Source organism: Pelobates fuscus, chromosome 5 (genome assembly GCF_036172605.1).
Source record: "Pelobates fuscus isolate aPelFus1 chromosome 5, aPelFus1.pri, whole genome shotgun sequence".
Lineage (NCBI taxonomy): Eukaryota > Metazoa > Chordata > Amphibia > Anura > Pelobatidae > Pelobates > Pelobates fuscus.
In genome coordinates this window covers 323,528,786-323,548,910 of record NC_086321.1, presented here as the reverse complement: position 1 = coordinate 323,548,910, position 20,125 = coordinate 323,528,786, and the positions used below count along the sequence as shown (strand labels likewise).

Here is a 20,125-nt window from a genome sequence, read left to right as displayed (position 1 = left end):
GTCTAAAGGCACCTCGAGTGCCATAGGTTGCTGACCCCTGACCTAAACCAAAATAACTTCTCTGTGTCAATCAAGGTACTTTATGTTCAACTGTATTATTTTCAGTCACAAGAACATACGACTTGCCCACACTTGTCAGTAGATTCATAGGAAGTGCACCGTTCTGAGTGTTTTTGCCCTAAATAAACAACTTACACAGTAAATTAAGCTTCATATATCATATAACCGTTCTTGCTTGTGCGTGAGATTGTTCCTCTAATGGACATGTTTCAATGATGAACAAATCCTGCTATTATGATAAACTTACAATCTCTCTACTTTTTTCCAAAAATTAACTGAGTGACTTCCTCATCAAAACAGACTTAAAATGATAAAAAAAAAAAATACTGCTTACTTCAACTCCTCGATCTCCTTCTTTGTAGCAAACCTCATACTTCAAAATACTGTCCTGACGCGGTGGGCTCCATGTTAGTACAATACCGGTTTCCGATTTGGCTTCAGCTCTGAAATTCATTGGCTGGCTTGGGACTATAAATTTAAGTAACAAGAGAAAGACACACACAATGAAAGACTTTTGTTTTGCTACTCTGGAATCAAGATGATCTAATATTTTTGGACTGGAAAGCAGTTGCGTTGCATGGTAAAAATAAAACAATTATAAACATAAAAGGAAGGACAAATCATCAGGAGATCAATGGAGTTCTTTCATTTTCAAACCAACTCAGGTCTAAAACCCTACCAAAACAATCTGTAGCACACACCATTACCACGTTCCAGATAAAACTGTAGCTATATTTCTGAAAGGTATGTTCCCCCCTTCCAGCGCAAGACTATTAAAACACACAAGGTGGCAAAAAGCAAAGTGTAAAAAAACAAAACTACTTTCTTGGATTAAGGATGCCAGGCTATTGTAACTCCTAAAGGTTGGCACTCACCACTTTCAGTGGGATGACAAATCTCAGAGCCATTGCAATAATACGATACTAGGTCAGAGGTAGGCAGTCTTTGGCAATCCAGATGTTGTGGATAACATCTCCCATAATTCTCTTACAGTCATAATGCAAGCAAATCATCAAGAGGATGTAGTCCACAACATCTGGAGTGCCAAAGATGGCCTACCCGCTGTACTAGGTTATCTGACAGCGAATGTGCTATTTAAATTGGAATTATTCATCTCATTACCAGCTATGCTCAATTTCATCTACCTTTCTCCCGGACCTCGGGATTTGTTCTTTGGGGAACATAGTGTTTTGTATCAGTGAGATTGAGGCAAACAGTCTTAAATGGATAGTTGCCAAACACATATTTTTAATGCATTGGAAGACTGTTAGCATAAAATAGAATTTTTTTTTTTTTTTTTATTCTTTTTATTTCTTAAGTCACAGTACACTAGGGACCTTGTTCATGTTTGGCAGTGTCCAATTAAGCACTTCTCATAGAGAAGCATTGTGGACACACAGCACATAAAGAAGCTATAAAACATACAAAAAAAATAGGTATCAGTTAGAAAATATATACATTTAATATGATTAAATACTGGATATTTGACATATTATATAAATAAAATACTAACATTATGCTGGAATATGTCCCAAAGTATGCTTCTCTGAAATTGTAAACAAGTCTGCAGGTGTCAAAGACTTATGTGTTTGTTTGTTTTTTCGTGACATTTTGATTTGTTCTTTCTTTAGCTTACAAAATCTCTCACAGGAGACTGATTTTTAGATCTAATCTCTCACAGGTGGCTGCTTTGGACTAGAAAGCAATTAACAGAGTTCCCTGGTTAGTGTCAAAATGTTTTAGTGGTTTGGAAAAATCCAAGGCCTATAGCTTGGTCTCTCCTGATGTGGCTTGGCGAATGGGAAATTGAACTTCCGCATTAGCTATTCAACTTTGGACAGCGGTGACAGATAAGAGCAATAGGGCAGTTATAACAGAGGGACTGAGCTTTAAAGAACACTCCAAGCACGGTGACCACTACGGACCATAGTAGGGCTGCTTATGGTACTTGAGGTGTTCCATTTCAAGCGGCTTAAAATAAGTATAAAAGCAGAGGGGACACCCTTGGTTCAGTCATCAAGCTCAAAAAACTTAATACTAACAGAGTTGACAGATTCTGAAGACTTTGCGCACCATAACAACTACCATGAGCAATACTAGTTATGGTGCTTAGAATGCTTTGCGTGCAAAGTAACCAGAAATGCAAAAAGTTTTCATGGAAAAATGCAGATTTGTAACAAAAAATACTTTGCCGGCATAAACATAAAAATCCGTAAATACCTCTGGTACATTTGGTACAAATTTCACTGGATCAAAGTTGTCAGAAAAATATGAGTAACCCGGTTGAAATATTTGTGGTTTACTGTATCTGGCGCAGAACTAACATGATCTGCATTCAAATGAATACAGAATCAAACCTCCCAACATTTCAAAAGACAAAGAGGGACACTTAAATTGTGGCGGTGTGGCCATGGCCTGGGCTGTTCTGAGAGATTTTATGTGTCTTACTAATACTTTTTGCAACTACAATGTAAATTTATAACAAGATCAATGTATCTTATTTACACAGCCTGACTTAAAAATACATTTCTTAATGTATAAAGTCACATTACTGTGATTATTATTGCTGTGGAGCTCTGTTATACATTCAAAAACACCAACAATAAGGAGCTCCTAGAAAAGTGGGACATTAAGATCAAAATGAGGAACAGAGGGATTTGTATGCAAAATAGGGACTGTCCCTTCTAAATAAGGAAGATTATACATTGCTGATAACAATTCCTAGAAGCCATAGTCATCTAAGACCTCTTTACCATAACATACAGAGTTCCATAGTGACTTAATAGTTAAGTTAAATTCAACTAAATAAAATAAGCCACTTATACACGTATGTGTATTTTTAAATTATTGCAAACACTAAGTGTTTGTTCGTTATTTAAAAGCCTACATATCAATTAAATGTGGGACACCCCTCTCTTTTGGACATTTGTATTTATACTTTTATATGCCATATTTTATAATAAATAGTCTATTTTATTACATTTAGACATTTATCTTTTATTATTTTATTTTATTTGCTTTTGATGTCCTGCTGACTACCTGGTGCCATCATATCCTTAGGTGGGGATAGTACCACCCATGCTGTGATAACTAGAGCAGGTCTTGCTCTACAAATTGTAAGTACATTACTTTATCCTACTACCCTGGTTTTATAGTACTTACTACACTATCAGAGCGTTTCTCTCTTTTATCCCTATTTTGCATCTGGAGGACCAGTACCACCTTTACCATCCTGTATCCTTAGACGGGGATTATACCGTCCACGCTGAACAAAGTAGAGCTCTTATATAGCTCTACCGTATGTGAGTGTTTTTCCTATAGTTACCCAACACAAATATTTGCACTGTTATATACTGTATTGCACTATCATTTTTTTTCTGTTTTATTACTCTGAGGTATTTTACCAACTTTCCCTCGCAGAGGTGTATGTACGTATTAAACTTGGGCGCAGTATACGCCATATTTTATATTTTCTGTTTCACCAATACACAAGGTTTGGGAATCCTTGTATTGTATACAGCAGCCCCCACTGTTATTTCACGTTATAGCGAGCGCCTATATACCCTGTTTTTTCTTTATCAATTAAATGAAATATCCATTGTAACATATATATTAATATTGCCCATTTCAAGTAAGTACATTTTCATAGCTGTGTGCATAGCTCACCTCCTGGCTGGGTTTTCACTTGAATGGGATCTGAGAGTGGTCCATCCCCTACTGACGTATACGCCAAGACTCGAACTGTGTAGGTTTCATGTTCCAGCAAGCTTGTTACAGAAGTCAAGAAGTTATCGACCACATTATGCTTCAGCCAGTTGCTAACTGTTTGGTCAGGCTCCATGGTGTAGTAAACTCGATATCCTCTAATTTGGCCATTAGGTTCTATTGGCTCTTCCCATTGAATTAGCATGGTTGTGGAGCTAATCATACGTGCTTGAACATTTCTGGGTGCACTAGCTGGAGCTTGTTCCCCAGTTCTTGTTACTACGGATTCACTTGGTGGTCCTTGACCAATAGAGTTTACTGCAGACACCCATATTTCATATTCAGAATTAGGGCTGAGTCCTCCAATGCTGTATCTTGTAGTAGTGATATCCTCCTTGATCTGATAAGGTCCATCTTGGCTTTTCGATTTGTACTCGATAACATAGTAAGACACTGGATCTGGGTTTCCAGAATCCCAAGTGATAGTAATGCTTGTGGCAGTGGTCTCAGTCACAACAGGTACCCCAGGTGCTTTGGGAAGTGCTAAGACCCCCAATGAGGAAAGAAATTAAGATGTAATATGGAATAGGATTCGTTCACACATTCAGAAAAACAAAAAATGCTATATTTAAGTTGTGCTTTTAAACATACAAAATACAGTTTTATTTAGAAAACGATAACTCAGTATTAAAATATAATATTCAAAACAGCCCAAGCTTATCATGATGATTCCCATTCTATCTATGCTTTCCATTTGCAGTCAATTGTCCAAGTATTACCAATAAGCATTTCCTCACTCACCATTTCCTAGTTTTATACAGATTTTCATTTAACAAATCAGTTTTATTCCTCAACACATCAATCCCTTATGAAAGTTTCACCAAGCTGTACATTTTTTCTACTGTCTCCAAATAGCGCCCAATTTTCTCCCTATGACTAATGCCTCCTTTAACGTCTTCTCTTAGATGGGTGCAGGGTTACTACTACTGTGTCTTTAATACAATATCTAATATTCCGTAAGACATTCTGCATGACTTTACTAAATCCAGTGTCTCTGTAGTGTACCACACCATTGAAGAATATCACACAACTGCAAATCTCAGGGAACTAAAGCAATCACTTCCAAATCTGTTCATCGATGTCTGCCTATTTAAAGTATATCTTAAATCATTAATTAGAAAACATTACAGATACTAAGCTTCGATGGCAAATGGAGTTTAATAAGTCCTTCTTTTGAAAATGAACAGTGAGGCACACGGATTCTATTATTTCCTTCTCCTAAGATAATGCTTTGGCTAGTACCTATTGTGGCAATGGAAGGACCTCTTTGGTGGAACCTAAACGGTCTTAAGCAATGTGGTGTGGCTGAATTGTCCTTTACCACAATGCTCTGACCTTAAGAAAACAACACAGGGACTGCTTCCATAACTCCTAGCACCATAACTACTACAATAAGAGGTTAAGTGTATGGTAAGATGTACTTATGGTACTTGGGTGTCTCTTTCAGGTAATGGATATGTCTGCAAGTTCATGTGTCTACATGTACTTTACTTCTATTTTTACTGTTTACAAGTAGTTTGCGCATACTAAGCGGTTATTTCCAGGAAAAAGCAAATACGTTGCATGTTTACATTATCTACTAATACCCCAAGAAACTATACTCACACTTGACTGTTATCTGGGCTACGGACTCAATGACACCAAGACTTGACATTGCAACGCAAGTATAGTTAGCAGATTCCTTGACATTGGTGAGTTCCAGAACATTACGGCCCACAGGCATGTCATCTTCAGGGGTTAGATCTTCAGCACCCATCATCCACTTTACATATGGCATGGGTGAGCCAACGGCAACACAAGTTATATTTATATTACCTCCAGGCATTATCTCATGACTCACTGGAAGGATGGAGAACCGGGGAGCAACACGACGAACTAAAGGTGAAATCCCCACGTATATAGTGAAAAAGGAAAGGGAGAAAAGGAAGAAAACAAAATTAAATATATAGGATGTGAGATCTTCTGAACAAAAATAATAAAAAAATATTAAAAACTAAAATTAAGGACTTTAAATAAAAAATTACTACACAAACAATTAAAATATAATATAGAGACATGAAGCCATAATTCATAGCAAGAGGGTTCCATAGATCAGGAGTACACCCATCACAGCACAGATAATACACAAAAATTTATTAGTAATTTCTCATCTTTAACAAGAGATTTGAGACTTGGGAATACTGTTTGATGTAGATGTTTCCCACTCTCACTGCTCTGCATTGTACTATATTATGGAAATGGTCTGCTATAATGTAACTAAGTAAATGACTGAGTGTAAGAGCCACTATGCCTTGCTAAAATATGCCAGAGATCTCAGAGGAGGCTGAGATCAAGCTGGTACTGACTGATGGACACCTCTAAAACATTGGTGTTGGCCATCCCGTTTAGGACAACCTCATCCAAGTTTGTAATCGTTACTATGGTTCATAACATACCAGGAGAAAAAGATGAGAAATTCTAATGAAATTTTTGTGGTTTTTGGGTGTAAAAACCCTAACAAAGCCTCTTTAGAATCTGACACGGTTTCATCGATAGATGCAGCTCTCAGAATCACAATCATCATGCAAAATAGGTTAAAAAAATTATAAACTAAATAAAATAAATTTTAAAAGAAAAGGAACATAAAATAAACAGATAAAAGGAGGGAAGAAGATAAATAAAGAGGGAGGGTAAGACAGAAAAATGCAGAGGAATATAACATATGGGCAACTAGCAAATGCCCGCGTGAATACTGGGAAGAGAGGAAGAGGGAAAGGGGAAGGGGGTAGAATTAAGGGTGGAACCCACTTTAACGCTCTATGCTATAGCAGATGTGACCAAATGTGCCCTACATATTGTCACATCCGAGCCCTGGAGGGATATTAAAGAGATTATTCATAGTAAACAAGGTGATGGACTTTTAAACGCTGAGGATAACAGTGACATGTTCTGTGCATCCCCCTGGTTGATAGGTGGATGCAGCTTTCAGACCTCACAAGTTAGAACATGGATCAAGGGGTTGAGGCAGCCCCAAATCTGAGTGACTCTGTTCTCTGAAATGTCTGGTGGAGAATAAACAAGTAGCAAGGCCTACTACACATCTTCAAGTCAACTAGCTGTAGACTATTGAAATCTGTGGGCAAATTCCTTCTAAGTTATCCTTTCTTCCAGTTACAGTTAGCACTCAGTGCAATATTTTCTTTATGTATTAACTTTGTTAGCACACTACTGAAGAAGGACACTGAGCAGTCATCAATAACAAAATAATATATTGTACCTGGCATGGTTTATCTAGCCTCTTGATTGGCTGCAGAATGACTATACAGGAAATTCTATTCAGGAAAAAAATTGGCAATCCTTCACTTTACAGTAGGGACCATTGCAATGTTTTAAACTTGCGCATTTGCGAGGTTATTTGATGCGATAATTCTACAGGAAAGCAAGTTTCTTCTCCAAAGCATCTATCCTCCGATTAATCCTATCTATTAATGAAGAGGCTTTGGTTTTTTTTAACCCCATTGACAAGATGCTGGCAAAAATCTACTCCAAAGAACAGAGTCACAGAGTCCCCCACCCACCCTCACTTCAGGCACACCTAACACACAATGAATAGAAGTGAAAGAATCAAAGGCCCATGCCAACAGAACAAGGGAGAAGAGGAGTGCAAACTTTCTGATGGAACCAATAAAGAAGAAATTAGTCCCCCAAAAAATGGTAATTAAAGATAAAAAAAAAAAAAGGATAGATAGATAGATAGATGAATTTTAGTCAGCTAAAACATTAACAAACAGCTGTGTATGATGACTATCCTTTGTTGTCATGGAAACAAGATATGAAAGCAAATCCAACAAAGGTTAAAAAAGACAAAGACAAAGAAAATTAAAACATGTACAATTGGTTCTGAACACCAAATATCCGTGCCTTGGGGGCAGTAATAAAATACACACTTTAAATGATTGGTGTTTATTTACAAGTGGGTTTTAAAGAGATAAGCGTAGCAAACACTCAGAGAGCACAGAACCTCAAATGCTTTGTGTGTGAAACGTCTGGTAATGAAGACAACAAATGCACAAAATGCAGCCTACATCTATTGTGCAGAAAGGTGAAAGCAAAATGGGGTACATGGAGAGATAGATGCTCACATGGCACACAGAAAGATTGGATTTACAGTGACAAAAATGTCTGTAGCTTCCATCACAGCGTACTGGCCAAAATATAACCTCAAGGAGCTTCAATGACACGGATTGCTTTTTTATGATGAGATAGTACATTATTCTATTATATTATAAAGTGCTCCAGCAAGGTTTCAAGTGCATCATGTCTGTCTTTTATATTAAGCGTGGAATTAGGTTTTTTTTGAGTCTTTTCATCATTTCGGGCCTGCCACAATGGCAAGGTTTAGATATGCATCAACGTGATCTAGAAGGGATTAAACCACACAGAATGTCTCCTCTCAAAGACACTTTAAGGCAAATTCTGGACCTGAGATGTTGACGGATTACAACTCCCAGAATTCTCTGAATGAAATAAATGGCCAGAGAATCATGGCAGTCAACAACATCTCCGCGGGGAGAGTAAGGGGGTTCAAACACTATTTGCAGGCGCAGACCGTTACGTGCTGCAGCTTCTCTCCAACAATTATGACTTATGTGTGTATATTCAAATAAACTGGGTCTTGAAAATTCATTAGAGATTGCCCTACACATACACACACGCACAGAATAGAAAACGTGACAGTTGATTAAAATAAAAAAGTAAAAACTCCCCACTGTTTTGAGTCAATCCTGAACAGCTATCACTTTTTCAGATTCCGAACCCACACCGTTTCAGATTCCCAACCCACATTTCTTACGGCTCTGTTAACAATGTTGATACTGTTTCAAAACAAAACTATTTTACATTGCACCACTTTTATGATCACTACGAATATTGCATCAAATAATTTGGAGGTTTTGCTATAGTCGCCACAGTCAATAGAACTGTAAATTACGGTTAAAAGCATCTTCACATGCCCAACTGCTCATGAATAATGGACACATGAATAATGAGACATTGACATTTTGAATCCAGATATTTCTCTTTTTCCTATTGCAGACTGCGATGAATCCATAAAAGCCTGTTATTACTGATATACATGGAATAATTGCCTTACCCTTTTTAGAAACTCTCCCTTCTCTATTACTTCCTATTCCTACGTCATCATGCTTTTAAAACTGGATGACAAAATACATAATCATGTCCATAGGCAGTGGGGAATATTCACAAAACATGAAATTCAACTTGTTTACCGAACTGATCCATTATCTCAGGTTTAAAGGTTGTTTGTAATATTATTCTTTACTCAACCTTTGGAATGATCTCTTTAATGATTATTCTTGTTATTTGCCAGTTTATTATTATTTTTAAATATTTTTAAAACAAGTCTCCTTAAAGGGACATTCTGAACACCATAACCACTACAGGGTCAGTAGTGATTATGATGAAGGAAACTTTTTTCTATCCAATGGACTCCAAATAGTCTGACAAAAGGCATGACTATCCTGGCACCAAACCTAGCCCCTCTGTTGATGCTGTGATAATTTAGAAGTTTCACTGCATTATTTGTACAATTTCATCCACGTTTTTGCATGTCAATCATATTCCTTCAGTGTTTGGGGCAGCATTCCTAAAAACTATATTAAATATAAATAAATGGAAAAAAAATGTATTTTATAGCTAGCACATGGCACAACAATTTTATACATAAATATTTGGGAACATCTAAAAAATAAAATAACATGAAGCTCAAAAATATATTAGTTTATTTAGTCACCATTTGAATGGTTATTGAGGGTATAAATTATATTAAGTTATATCGTCCCTTTTTCTCACTATCTTGCAATCAATAGATTCTGAATAAATGGTGCAGTTTAAGATTACTTAAAATTGGGGCTGAACACTATAAATAACTAAACACAAGCTCACACAAAAATTTAATTTCATTCAAAATAACGAGTATAAACAAGATTGTTGGTGTTCGCGCGTCACAGAACGTTCATTTTTTTGGAAATTAAAAATAATCCATTTTAAAATGTTTCTAGCTGTGCAACCTAGTGTCCATTTACTGCCTGCAGTTCTGCCCCATTGGTCAAAGTGGGTGTATCGAATCTCTATAATTTGTAAGCTGGCTGTCTTCACTTGCATTTCAATGAAGACATCTTCTTGTAGATGACAGAAGACAATTTGCATAGATGCACGTGATGTCCATTGTTTAATGAGTTGTAAGCAAATGTATTCAATGTACAATTAACGCAGCCTGTTGGCCGAGTAAGCTTTATGTTTCACCTGAATAACAAAAATTATAATGTGCAGTTTTGTATTTTATTTTTAAGATTGCAATTGTTTGTGGGACTAGGTTGTAAATAGTTTTGTTTAAAACATGTCAGAGATGAATGGCAGTATCATTTTGATAAAGACTACTAGTAGCTGGCAAAACAGTGTTTTTATTTTGAATACCAAATATACACATTTTAGTACATGCAAAAAAATTTTTTTTTTTTTTTACATTTTGTTTTTAATAACCCCTCGTATATCTCCGAGAGTTCAGGTCTCAGGACCTAGAAGCTTCTTACATGAGCAGGTACGACAAAAAACAACCTCATTTATTTAATGAAAGACTGACATACCAATCAATCTACCGGTGGTCATGTAAGAATATCCTAAAACACTGTGTTGGGGGATGGGGAGGTACCTTAAAGAAAGACACTGAGAATTCTGATCTAGGTCAGGTAACATAAATCTGCAGAAGCTTTCTTGGATCAGACATGAACACCTGGAATTACGTAATTTCTTTAAAAACTGCAAAATACAGAGAATGTTCTACTGGAAGCACTTCGAGACTGCGAGACTTATTAAGGGACAACCAGACAGGGTAAAAACTGTTAAGGGTATCCTGTATCACACAAGTTTACATGACAGGCAAGAGAAAGAAACACTGTCAAAACGAGATTGATGAAGCAAGAATAAAGCTAAAAGTACAGGTAGGTCATGCTCTGTGAGTGTTTTTTGTTATTTCAAAGAGGATAAAAGTTTTTTTGTTTTGTTTTTTGAGAGGGGATGGTGGTACTTCATAGATCAGGTTTCTGACGTTTTAAGCCCCAGTTCAAAAAGAAAATGTATAAACCAAAACCAAAAAATAAATAAAAGAAAGATATACATTAAAATAAATGGAAAAAATAGTGATGTGAGCATTGAAAAGCACTAACAGGATCTAATGATATTATCACACTCCAACAGTCAGCAAGCGGCGGCTCCAGACAAGGTGGGAGAAGGCATAGATTATCAGACCATTTTGGTGAGACAGGATTCATTCCGTCTTATTCCAAAATGAAGGAGAAATAAATTGAAGGAGGGGTAGCCAAACTAATATGCAGCCTCTACGTTAATAGTGAAGCTTAGATTACACCTGCCATCCCCTTCATCACGATGGCCCCCAATCATGCCAAAATTAAGATATTGTGATCAGTCTAGATCTCTCAAGACAAGTATCTTAGACTTCACTCTGTATGTTTAGCTTTAGATTAGCAAAATTAATGTATCCAGCCAATAGCATTCTTGTTGCTCTTCCTTGAATTTATCACATTTGATCAAGATCCACAAAAATTCCTCTAAAGCACTGTTGTCAAACTAGAGGACCAGGAGATGCTATTGCCAGTTTTTGTATGTTTTCATCCAGCCTGAAAATCCTATTTCATTCAATTTTCATAAATTTTGTAGCATCTGACCCCTGTTACATGTTGCACTAACTTTGGACAACACTGCTCTAGAGTCAAAATGTTATCTTAATCCAAATTTTAGAGGCTACTTGATGCAAGGGGAATTTCATTAACTGAATGTCATTCGACATGGTGTAATCTAACATTTCCTCTAAAACAGGGAGACCAGCAATACAAAAATGTGTAAGACAAAGGTACAGTCAGGCATCTTCTCCTGTTTGGCACTATGTTCTTGCCCTGTAAAACCGCTCATCTTCCGAGACACATGTGCCACGCAAATCACTGACCAAAGCTCTGCTTCACTGAGATCTGACTACAGAGTTCATGCAGTCCATTATCTCAAAAAAGCGAGACTGAACATACATCAAATAGACAGAGATGGGAGATGGCCGACTGTATTAGATACATGCAAGGAGGAATGATCAGATGAGAATAAATGGCATCTCAAACTTGCTTTCTCATCTCAACATTCACATAATTTGCAGCTCATTTTGGTGGCACGTCAGTTGTCAACACATTTTGCACGTCGTGAGCATCAAGCTTTCTTCTCAGACGTGAGTGAAATTATTTTTATATACCAACATTACTCTGTTATAGTTTGCTTTTTTTTTTTTTTTGCTTTTTCTAAACATCAAGTGTTTTTTTTTTTGTTTTGTTTTTCACTAGTTGAGCTTTGCCGTTTTCTTAAATGCTCTGCAAATATTTCCACCCATGGAGAATAAATTTGATAAGGGATCTGTGTTAGTTTATAACAGGGCAGGATCAGAGGCCTTTCAAAATTACATTGATAAATCACAATACAGCAAAACAAAACCGACTACTTCAAAGGAAACAAAACAGCAAAGAATACGATAAAGGTTATATATAAAGAAAAATAAAATAAAAAACATTAAAATAAAAAGATTCATAACAAGACATATTTTTTTTTCAAAAAATGCAAATAAAAGAAAGACATGCAAAGGTAGTTACATTCTTCCATCATGCATCAGGCTCAATGCCCAAGCACCCAATAACCATGACGACGAAAAGTGCAAAAACCCAGCAACATTACCAAAGGATGCATAGAGAGGTCTCACAATGCAATATCATCTCAATCCCCAAAGCCCATAGGCAGCTGCACTGCCCTTCACTGAAATAATTCTTTGCTTTTTTCCTTAATTATTATTATATATATATATATATATAAATATTTTTTAGAATGTAAAAATGTGGGTAAAGAACGAAAAAGAAAAAAAACACACCAACCTTCTCGTAGCTCTGAGGGATGTTAAGGGGTTTGATGCAGAACACAATGACATGAGGAGAAGAGAAAAAATAGGGGAGACACAGAGAGAGTAAAAAAAGACCTTCTCCAGGCTTTTAGCTGCAAAGCGACTAATCCATTTTCTTTTCTTTTTTTTTTTATAATGTCATTAACAGCAACACATGTCTTTTCTTGAACAGTTATCTTCTTAGCTGCAACCTCTCTCCACCCAAACCCCTTACAAGTTGTCTATCTTCGTAACTACTAACCACCCATTGCTTCTAGATTTCTCGGTTCTTAAACAGTTATTCAAAGTACATACTTCCATCACAAGAATACTAAATCCTACAAAGGATTCCTTTTCCCACTACTTGACACAAATATCATTTTATATAGGTTTCCAAATGCTTTTCAAACATTGCATTAGCATATTATCTATTGTACGGTCATACTTGTCAGTCTAGTACATAATACAGTCCTTAAGGCACTTATCATTGTAACACTAATGTGCTGTGAGCAAAACATATTATACATATGTAAAGTGTGCCCACTCAGCTCAGGAATATATTTTTTTTCCTCAGGTATTTGTAAGCCGCCCATAAACGTAACCATCATAACAGTAAAACTACGCTATGTAATGAGCTTCATCAGATTTTACCTTTATACCTACCATGTGTGTTCGTAAATGAACACCAGACTTAAATGGTTCTCCATCACTTGACTATTATATGAAATCTTGAAAATATTTCTTTTTTTTTTTTGTCTAGTGCCAAAATCACAATTATTTATATTTTCCTTATACTATTTATTTTTAAGGCAGGTCTACTGTGAGACAGGAGAGAGCTATACAAGTATCTAGGGCAGGGATAGGCAACCTCCGGCACTCCAGATGTTGTGGACTACATCCCCCATAATGCTCTTACACCCATAATGCTGGTGAAGCATCGTGGGAGGTGTAGTCCAAAACATCTGGAGTGACGAAGGTTGCCTATGCCTGATCTAGGGTCTTCGTTTTTCCAGATAAATAGGTAAGTGGAATTTTTCAACTTTAAAACATATTTTATAATAATCTGGGCGCTTCCAAAGACCAGACACCAAGTGAAACTATTTCTTATCTCTCAGATGCAATAATGCATTACAATTAAAATTTATTTTGTTTGTTTTTCAAAAACACATTTGAAGACAGTATGGTTCTGCCCAACCCAAACTTCAAAATTACAAGTTGGCTTATTTTCCCCCTCCCTTCACTTTGGTTAAGGTTTCTTATCATTGCACCTGAGCAAATCTGCATTCATACATACATGCATTATTATTATTATTATTATTATAATATTTGTTTTGCATTTTTATTAAAATCTGGCTATTGTTAAATTGTTAAAAACTTAAGCATAACCATGTGTTAAAATGATCTATAATGCACTCTTGATCTGCAACTCAAAACTAATTAGCAACATCAAACAGTTCCACACTTTAAAACCGTGGTTATGAATCGCAGAACCAACCAGCAGGTTCAGCCTGCCAACTGCACACAACACCCAGCGTGCAGAGCCGAGCCACTCCCTACCTCTCACGTAAAGATTAGCTGGTGATGAATAGCGGACTCCAGCACTGTTGGTGGCCACACATTCGTATTTCCCCTGATCGGTCTCTTCACTGTTCTCAATTTGCAAAGCACCTATTGGGAAAAAATAGAAAGAAGAAGAAGAAAAAAAAAAAAAAAGAAAAGAAAATGACAGGAGAAAATTAACACACTATTCAATTGATTAATATTATTTTTTGGCACTCATATTTGTCAGCGCCAACTGGGAAACCATCTGTTATCCGAACTAGCTGAATAAATTATATCAAATAGCCAAATGAGGAAATTGTAACAGAGGATAAGGGATATGTGAAACAACATAGGATTCCGGAACAAGTCTCAAAAGAAAAAAGAATTTCAGACACCTGACATTCACTCTGTCGTACGGTTGTACGGAACGTTTTTGTTGCTAGAGGAGCCTACTTTTGGCATTGTACAAACTGACCACAAGAAGGTAGCAATGCAATTCCCCCGAGAATAAACACAACATTAAAATGGAAACATTGCTATAAATGAGCAAAGATTTATAACACTGAAATACAATGAACAACTTCAAGTTCTACCTGACATGGCAACATTTTATTCCAGTTGACGTATATGAAGGTCTATATTACAAAGTTTTTCATTTCATACCTTCTTCAGGTAATTATTGTGAAGATTATATCTAAAAAAATCTTGTTGTCCCACTTCCATTGTTCCACAATGCTAAAATTATGGACCACTCTAAAATAGCCCAAAAGATGGCAGACACATAGCATGATCATATCAACCCATATTCAAAATAAAAGGCTTGGTGTGACAAGGAGCAGAGGAATCAGGTAGCTAAAGGAGAAAATTATTGTGAGTGATGGGTCAGCAAGTACCTTACCTCGGATTGGAGTATTTTCTGTAATGAAAGCAAAGAAAAAAGGTGACAGTGGTGAGATATCAGATATAGTCCACCAGCCAACCAGCCAAACACGGGAGTGTTATCCATGAAGAAATTCTGAGAGCTGTCCTACCAATGTATGTTCCATATAAACTGGGAGTGCCCAGGACAAACAGACAACGTAGGGCACAAAGTCATTCCATTCATTAATATTCTGAAATACCTTCTCACTGTCATGGCGAGCAAACGTAACAAGTCAGAAAGTGACTATTTGAATACAGTGGTTTGTAGAATTATTCACTCGCTAAAATCCTTACATTTGATGTCACTTAGTGCACAAAGTATGCATTTGATGACAAATAACGGCATTTAAATCATGTGTCTTAAGAGGGCCGCCCTAATGGTGACTGAAGTATTAGCAAGAATAGTATTCTGCCAAAAGGGAAGGGGGAAAAAAAAACAAAAAAACTTTTTGATTGCTACTTTTTTTTTACTTTTTATTGTTGTCTGAATTTTACTATGATAAAACAACAACTTACTGCACTGTGCTTATAATGTTTATTTATTAATTCAAATAATGAACCAAGACAAGGTCAGCAAAGTAATAAACTTAATTAGTTCAAAAAGTTGAACGTCAGCACTTTAGGATCTTTGAAAACTTACAGTTAGATGCAAGGTCTGCATGGATAACGTCTCACAATACAATGTTTAAACTAAAACTAGGGCAAATCCCCAGTGTTCTCAGGTATATCAATAAGAATTGATTATTTTCCCCCCCCCAGCAAATGGTATTTGTTTCTAACGCTTTTTAGCTTTGGAAATGCAAAGCTTTTAAATGAATAAAAGAATAAATAAAAAATAAATGGATCTAAAGAAAGGACAGGGTTAATCTTATAATTAACATTAAATAGTTTTGCCACAGACCATACCAATGGCTCAAAAGTAAAATGTTAGCATTGAAATCAATATTATAGCCAACAGGACCACTGAGACAATGTGTGGTAATGCAGATTAAAAAAAACAAAACTTGGTAAATCGAATTTTGTGCAGTACAGATGGCATGTTTTTTCACCTTTACAGCCAGTGGGCTATTTCACAAAACAATTCACGTTAAAAGTGTTACTAACCTAGGTGTTTATTTCTAGGGGTTAAACACAAACATGCCCTTATTATTCTGTGTATTTTATTTGCAGTTCCTAAGCATTAAACATTTGTATTCATTTTGTATTTTAACTCTAGTTGTGAAAACGAAAAAATATCTACATATACATACATACATAGATATATGTAAGTAAATAATGATACGAAGTGAATACTTTCTCAAACCACTGTATTTGCACACACACACACACACACACACACATTTGAACACATTCAAAACACACACATACAGTACATTGATTTACCTGCATACTGCCATTTAAAATATAGCACAAAGATGCTATAATGACACACTACATATTCTCCAATCCTGTCTTAAATATAATGTGACACTTTCTTACTGCTTGCCTGAGATCCCTGGGGTTTCTAGCCTTTTTTCCTATTAAAACATTGCACCTAAAATGTAAATATGGCATTGTGAGAATTTAAAGAGCCCATAATTGAATGTGTATGCATAATGTTTACCAGGTCCCTAGCAAATGTACAGATCTATTTTAAAGGTAAAGGGACATCGATTTGTATTATTCTTTTGTATAAAATAATACATGCATTAGAGCATCTTCATGGTTTATAATGCATGCATATGCATATACTTGAATAATGAATGCATACGTATGAAAAATGATTTTTTTTTATATTGCATCTCCTTACACTTGCTCCATGGGGTGGCCATCTTAAGTCTTATTTTTGTTCTGGTAGGAAACATGACTTATCTGTCAAAAACATCCAGATAATTAAGAGCTGGCGTTTGTGTTCAGCATCTTAAAAATGTAACGGACCAGTTTTCCACCTCTACATTATGCACAATAATAGCAGTTACATGGGTTAGTCTCTCCAAAGAAGGTTAAAGATGGCTGCCCCATGAGGTGAACTAATCCAGGCAATGCTATGAAAAAAAAGGTAATTATACGTTTATCTTCTCATTACAAATATTCAGCAAGGCTAGATTACATGTAATGTTTTATTTTCAGTACTAAAAAAAAACAACAGTTTTCCTTTATGGTTGCAATCACCTAAATCAACTTAGGAGCCATGATCTTTAGAAATGGCTGCCTGATCATCGGGGAGACCTAAGCTCACGATGGAATGGATCAGATTATTTATTGTTGATGGCTAGGATTTGGCAAGGACGTTTTTAAGGACTATGTTTCCCATAATCCTAAACGTCATGGAATAAACTATCCAACAAAAATCATTGATTAACCTTTGGCACTGTAAACTATGTCCACTTTTTTCCGTAGCCAACCTACTAGCTAAGCATTATGGGAAATGAAATCCATGAATGGACGGGTTAGATTCGATTTAGATTGTATTATATCTTGCTTTTCAACTTCTGACAATACAGCGGTTATGGGCTATAACCATTGATGCACAGCCAGAGTTGCTATTGGTTAAGCCAAATGGAAATTCAATTTCACAACAGATCAGGTTAGTATATAGAAAATGATGATGAGAGATAATTATTATGTAATGTATTTTTAGGGAAACGAAAAATAAAGTCAAATTAAAACAGATTAGGATGTTGTATAGTACATATCGGAAATTATGGTTTATTTTGGGGGACTGTAGTTGTCACAGACTACATTGCCGATGGTGCAATGTCAGCTGGCTGAGAGCCATGAGAAAGTAAGTCCAAAAAAAATGCCTGTGGCTGTTCAGAGCAGAAATCTACAGGCTCTCTCACAGTGTAATATGGGAATGGTCATACTTATCTACTGCACTGGAGGTCATATCCCCCACGCTCTACTTGATAGGATCATTAGTATGGCAATGGGGGACTCAGATAAATGATATTTAAGATGGTAAGGGCACAGCCAGTGGAAACATAGCTACTTTCTAAGTAAGTCCCCCTGTGTATTTGCCCTTACTGGCGACTCCCTTGCTGTTACATGCAGCAGCTGATTCTTCAGTTCTAGAAGATTATATCTAAATGTGCAAAGCATCAGCATACTGCATTGCAAGCAGTGACATCAGGATCCATGTAGACACATAAAAAAAAAAAAAAAAAAAGCTCACGACTTGGAATGGTTGCCAGGTAAGGGTAAAGGAGCTAATGCAGTGGCCATGGTGATTCCACGGCTACCCATCATGCAGACAGCTCGAGTATTCCACAGCGGCAGCAGCCCATACCACAATGAGAAAATAAATAAATAAAAGCAGCTTGGACATAAAGTGTGTGAGAGCCTGGATCTTCACCTTTAATCCAGCCATCTGCCGTTCCACTATAATGTAGACTTCCAGATATATGTTTATTTGAATCTTTTTTTTTTTTCTTGACAGATAGGACCCTTTTTGATAAAAATACAATTCAATGCATACATTTTATTTTATAACCTATAGATGAAATAATTTATCCTTAAAATGTCATCAATGCCATAATTGCAAGATAGGTGCACAGGATATATTAAAATATTCACCTTCATATACCATCCTTTTTGTGTCTGGCAGCTAGAGAAGTCACTGAAATTACATGAAGCTATGTAGTGTCAACCCAATCTCACCTTCTTTCCCACATCCACCACTCTCTTTTATTGTGACCTTTCGGTGTGCACCAGAGCAACATAGATTCACGTTCCCTTTCCTCCAATGTCGTGTTCTCTGGTGTAAGGGCCCCTAGAGGGGCTTAGATCATCTACTTCCCTAGTGAAACATCTTAGGGTTTGCAATTCTACGGTTCTTTCGCTCAATTTTATTCCAGGAAGTCTGTCTTCCATTGTGAATTAAAAGTAGGACTATGTCTCTATGCATTATGCAAATCTATAGAGTATATTGGAACCATATAAACTATAATAACATGAAGCCTACATAAAACAAAGTAATTTTATAACCACAGGACTTTAAAACACCAATAACAGTGTTTTCAAGTCTTGTTACTGCAAATCTGCTTTGTCCTAAATAATGTTTTCATGTGCTACAGTATATTTAAATGTATGTATACAAATCTTGAGAAATATGCACACAAATATATTCTGGCATACATTGCTTATATACATATATAACTTACAAACATTCATATCTTAACATATATACGCACGCACGCACGCACGCATACATACAGGTTCTCTGTGAATACAGTGTACTTGATCGGATGCCTTTGTATGATCAACAAAATGCACACAAGGGATTTACAAAATTGACCACTTGTTGAACTTGTGACACTGAACAAAGATGGCGGCTACTAGGATTATCAAAGCATGCTCCTTGATGTCAATAGCATCACTATTTACGTATAAGAGTTTAAACTGAGCTAGCAGGGTCTGGAAAACTTCCATAGAAGTCACTTATCTTCATGCCACTCTAGTACTTGGTATTATTTTTCTGGAGCCAAAGGTTAGCCTCATGTAGGGCAATTCTTTTTGTCTGTAGTGCAACATGTAGAGCATGTCAACTCAAGGGATTTTTTTTTTAAATCTGGCTCACCTTCTGCTTACTTTGTTTCACATAAGAATATGTGGGTGCTTTATTCATAATATCAATAGCAAAAATAGAATGATTACCCCGATAATGGATTATTAAAACTATACAGAAGTGTTGTGGATTGCTTGTATAACTCTTTGTACGCTTGTCAATAAAGAATGACAGAGGCATCTGACCTAGCACACCTTTCTGGCGTATTTCTACTAGTGTACTATATGTACTTACTAACTTAAACTACCCAAAAAACATTGCCCCTTGAAGTCACTGACCCACAATGCATGCATTATTTTCTCAAGAGT

At 36.3% G+C, this 20,125-nt stretch overlaps 1 protein-coding gene across 14 annotated transcripts in view; it reads right to left on the bottom strand.

Moving 5' to 3' along the window:
* Nucleotides 1-20,125, bottom strand: part of PTPRS (protein tyrosine phosphatase receptor type S) — a 359,172-nt gene that overhangs the window by 66,619 nt on the left and 272,428 nt on the right. For 13 of the 14 annotated variants that reach the window (XM_063455600.1, XM_063455601.1, XM_063455599.1 and 10 more), the window contains 4 exons: nucleotides 14,366-14,476; nucleotides 5,431-5,700; nucleotides 3,727-4,308; nucleotides 395-528 (listed from right to left, as the gene is read on the bottom strand). In XM_063455600.1, coding sequence (XP_063311670.1) covers nucleotides 395-528; nucleotides 3,727-4,308; nucleotides 5,431-5,700; nucleotides 14,366-14,476 — 1,097 coding nt within the window. Of the gene's footprint in view, nucleotides 1-394; nucleotides 529-3,726; nucleotides 4,309-5,430; nucleotides 5,701-14,365; nucleotides 14,477-15,248; nucleotides 15,267-20,125 lie in introns of all 14 variants that reach the window. The other variant, XM_063455611.1, reaches the window with a different exon arrangement.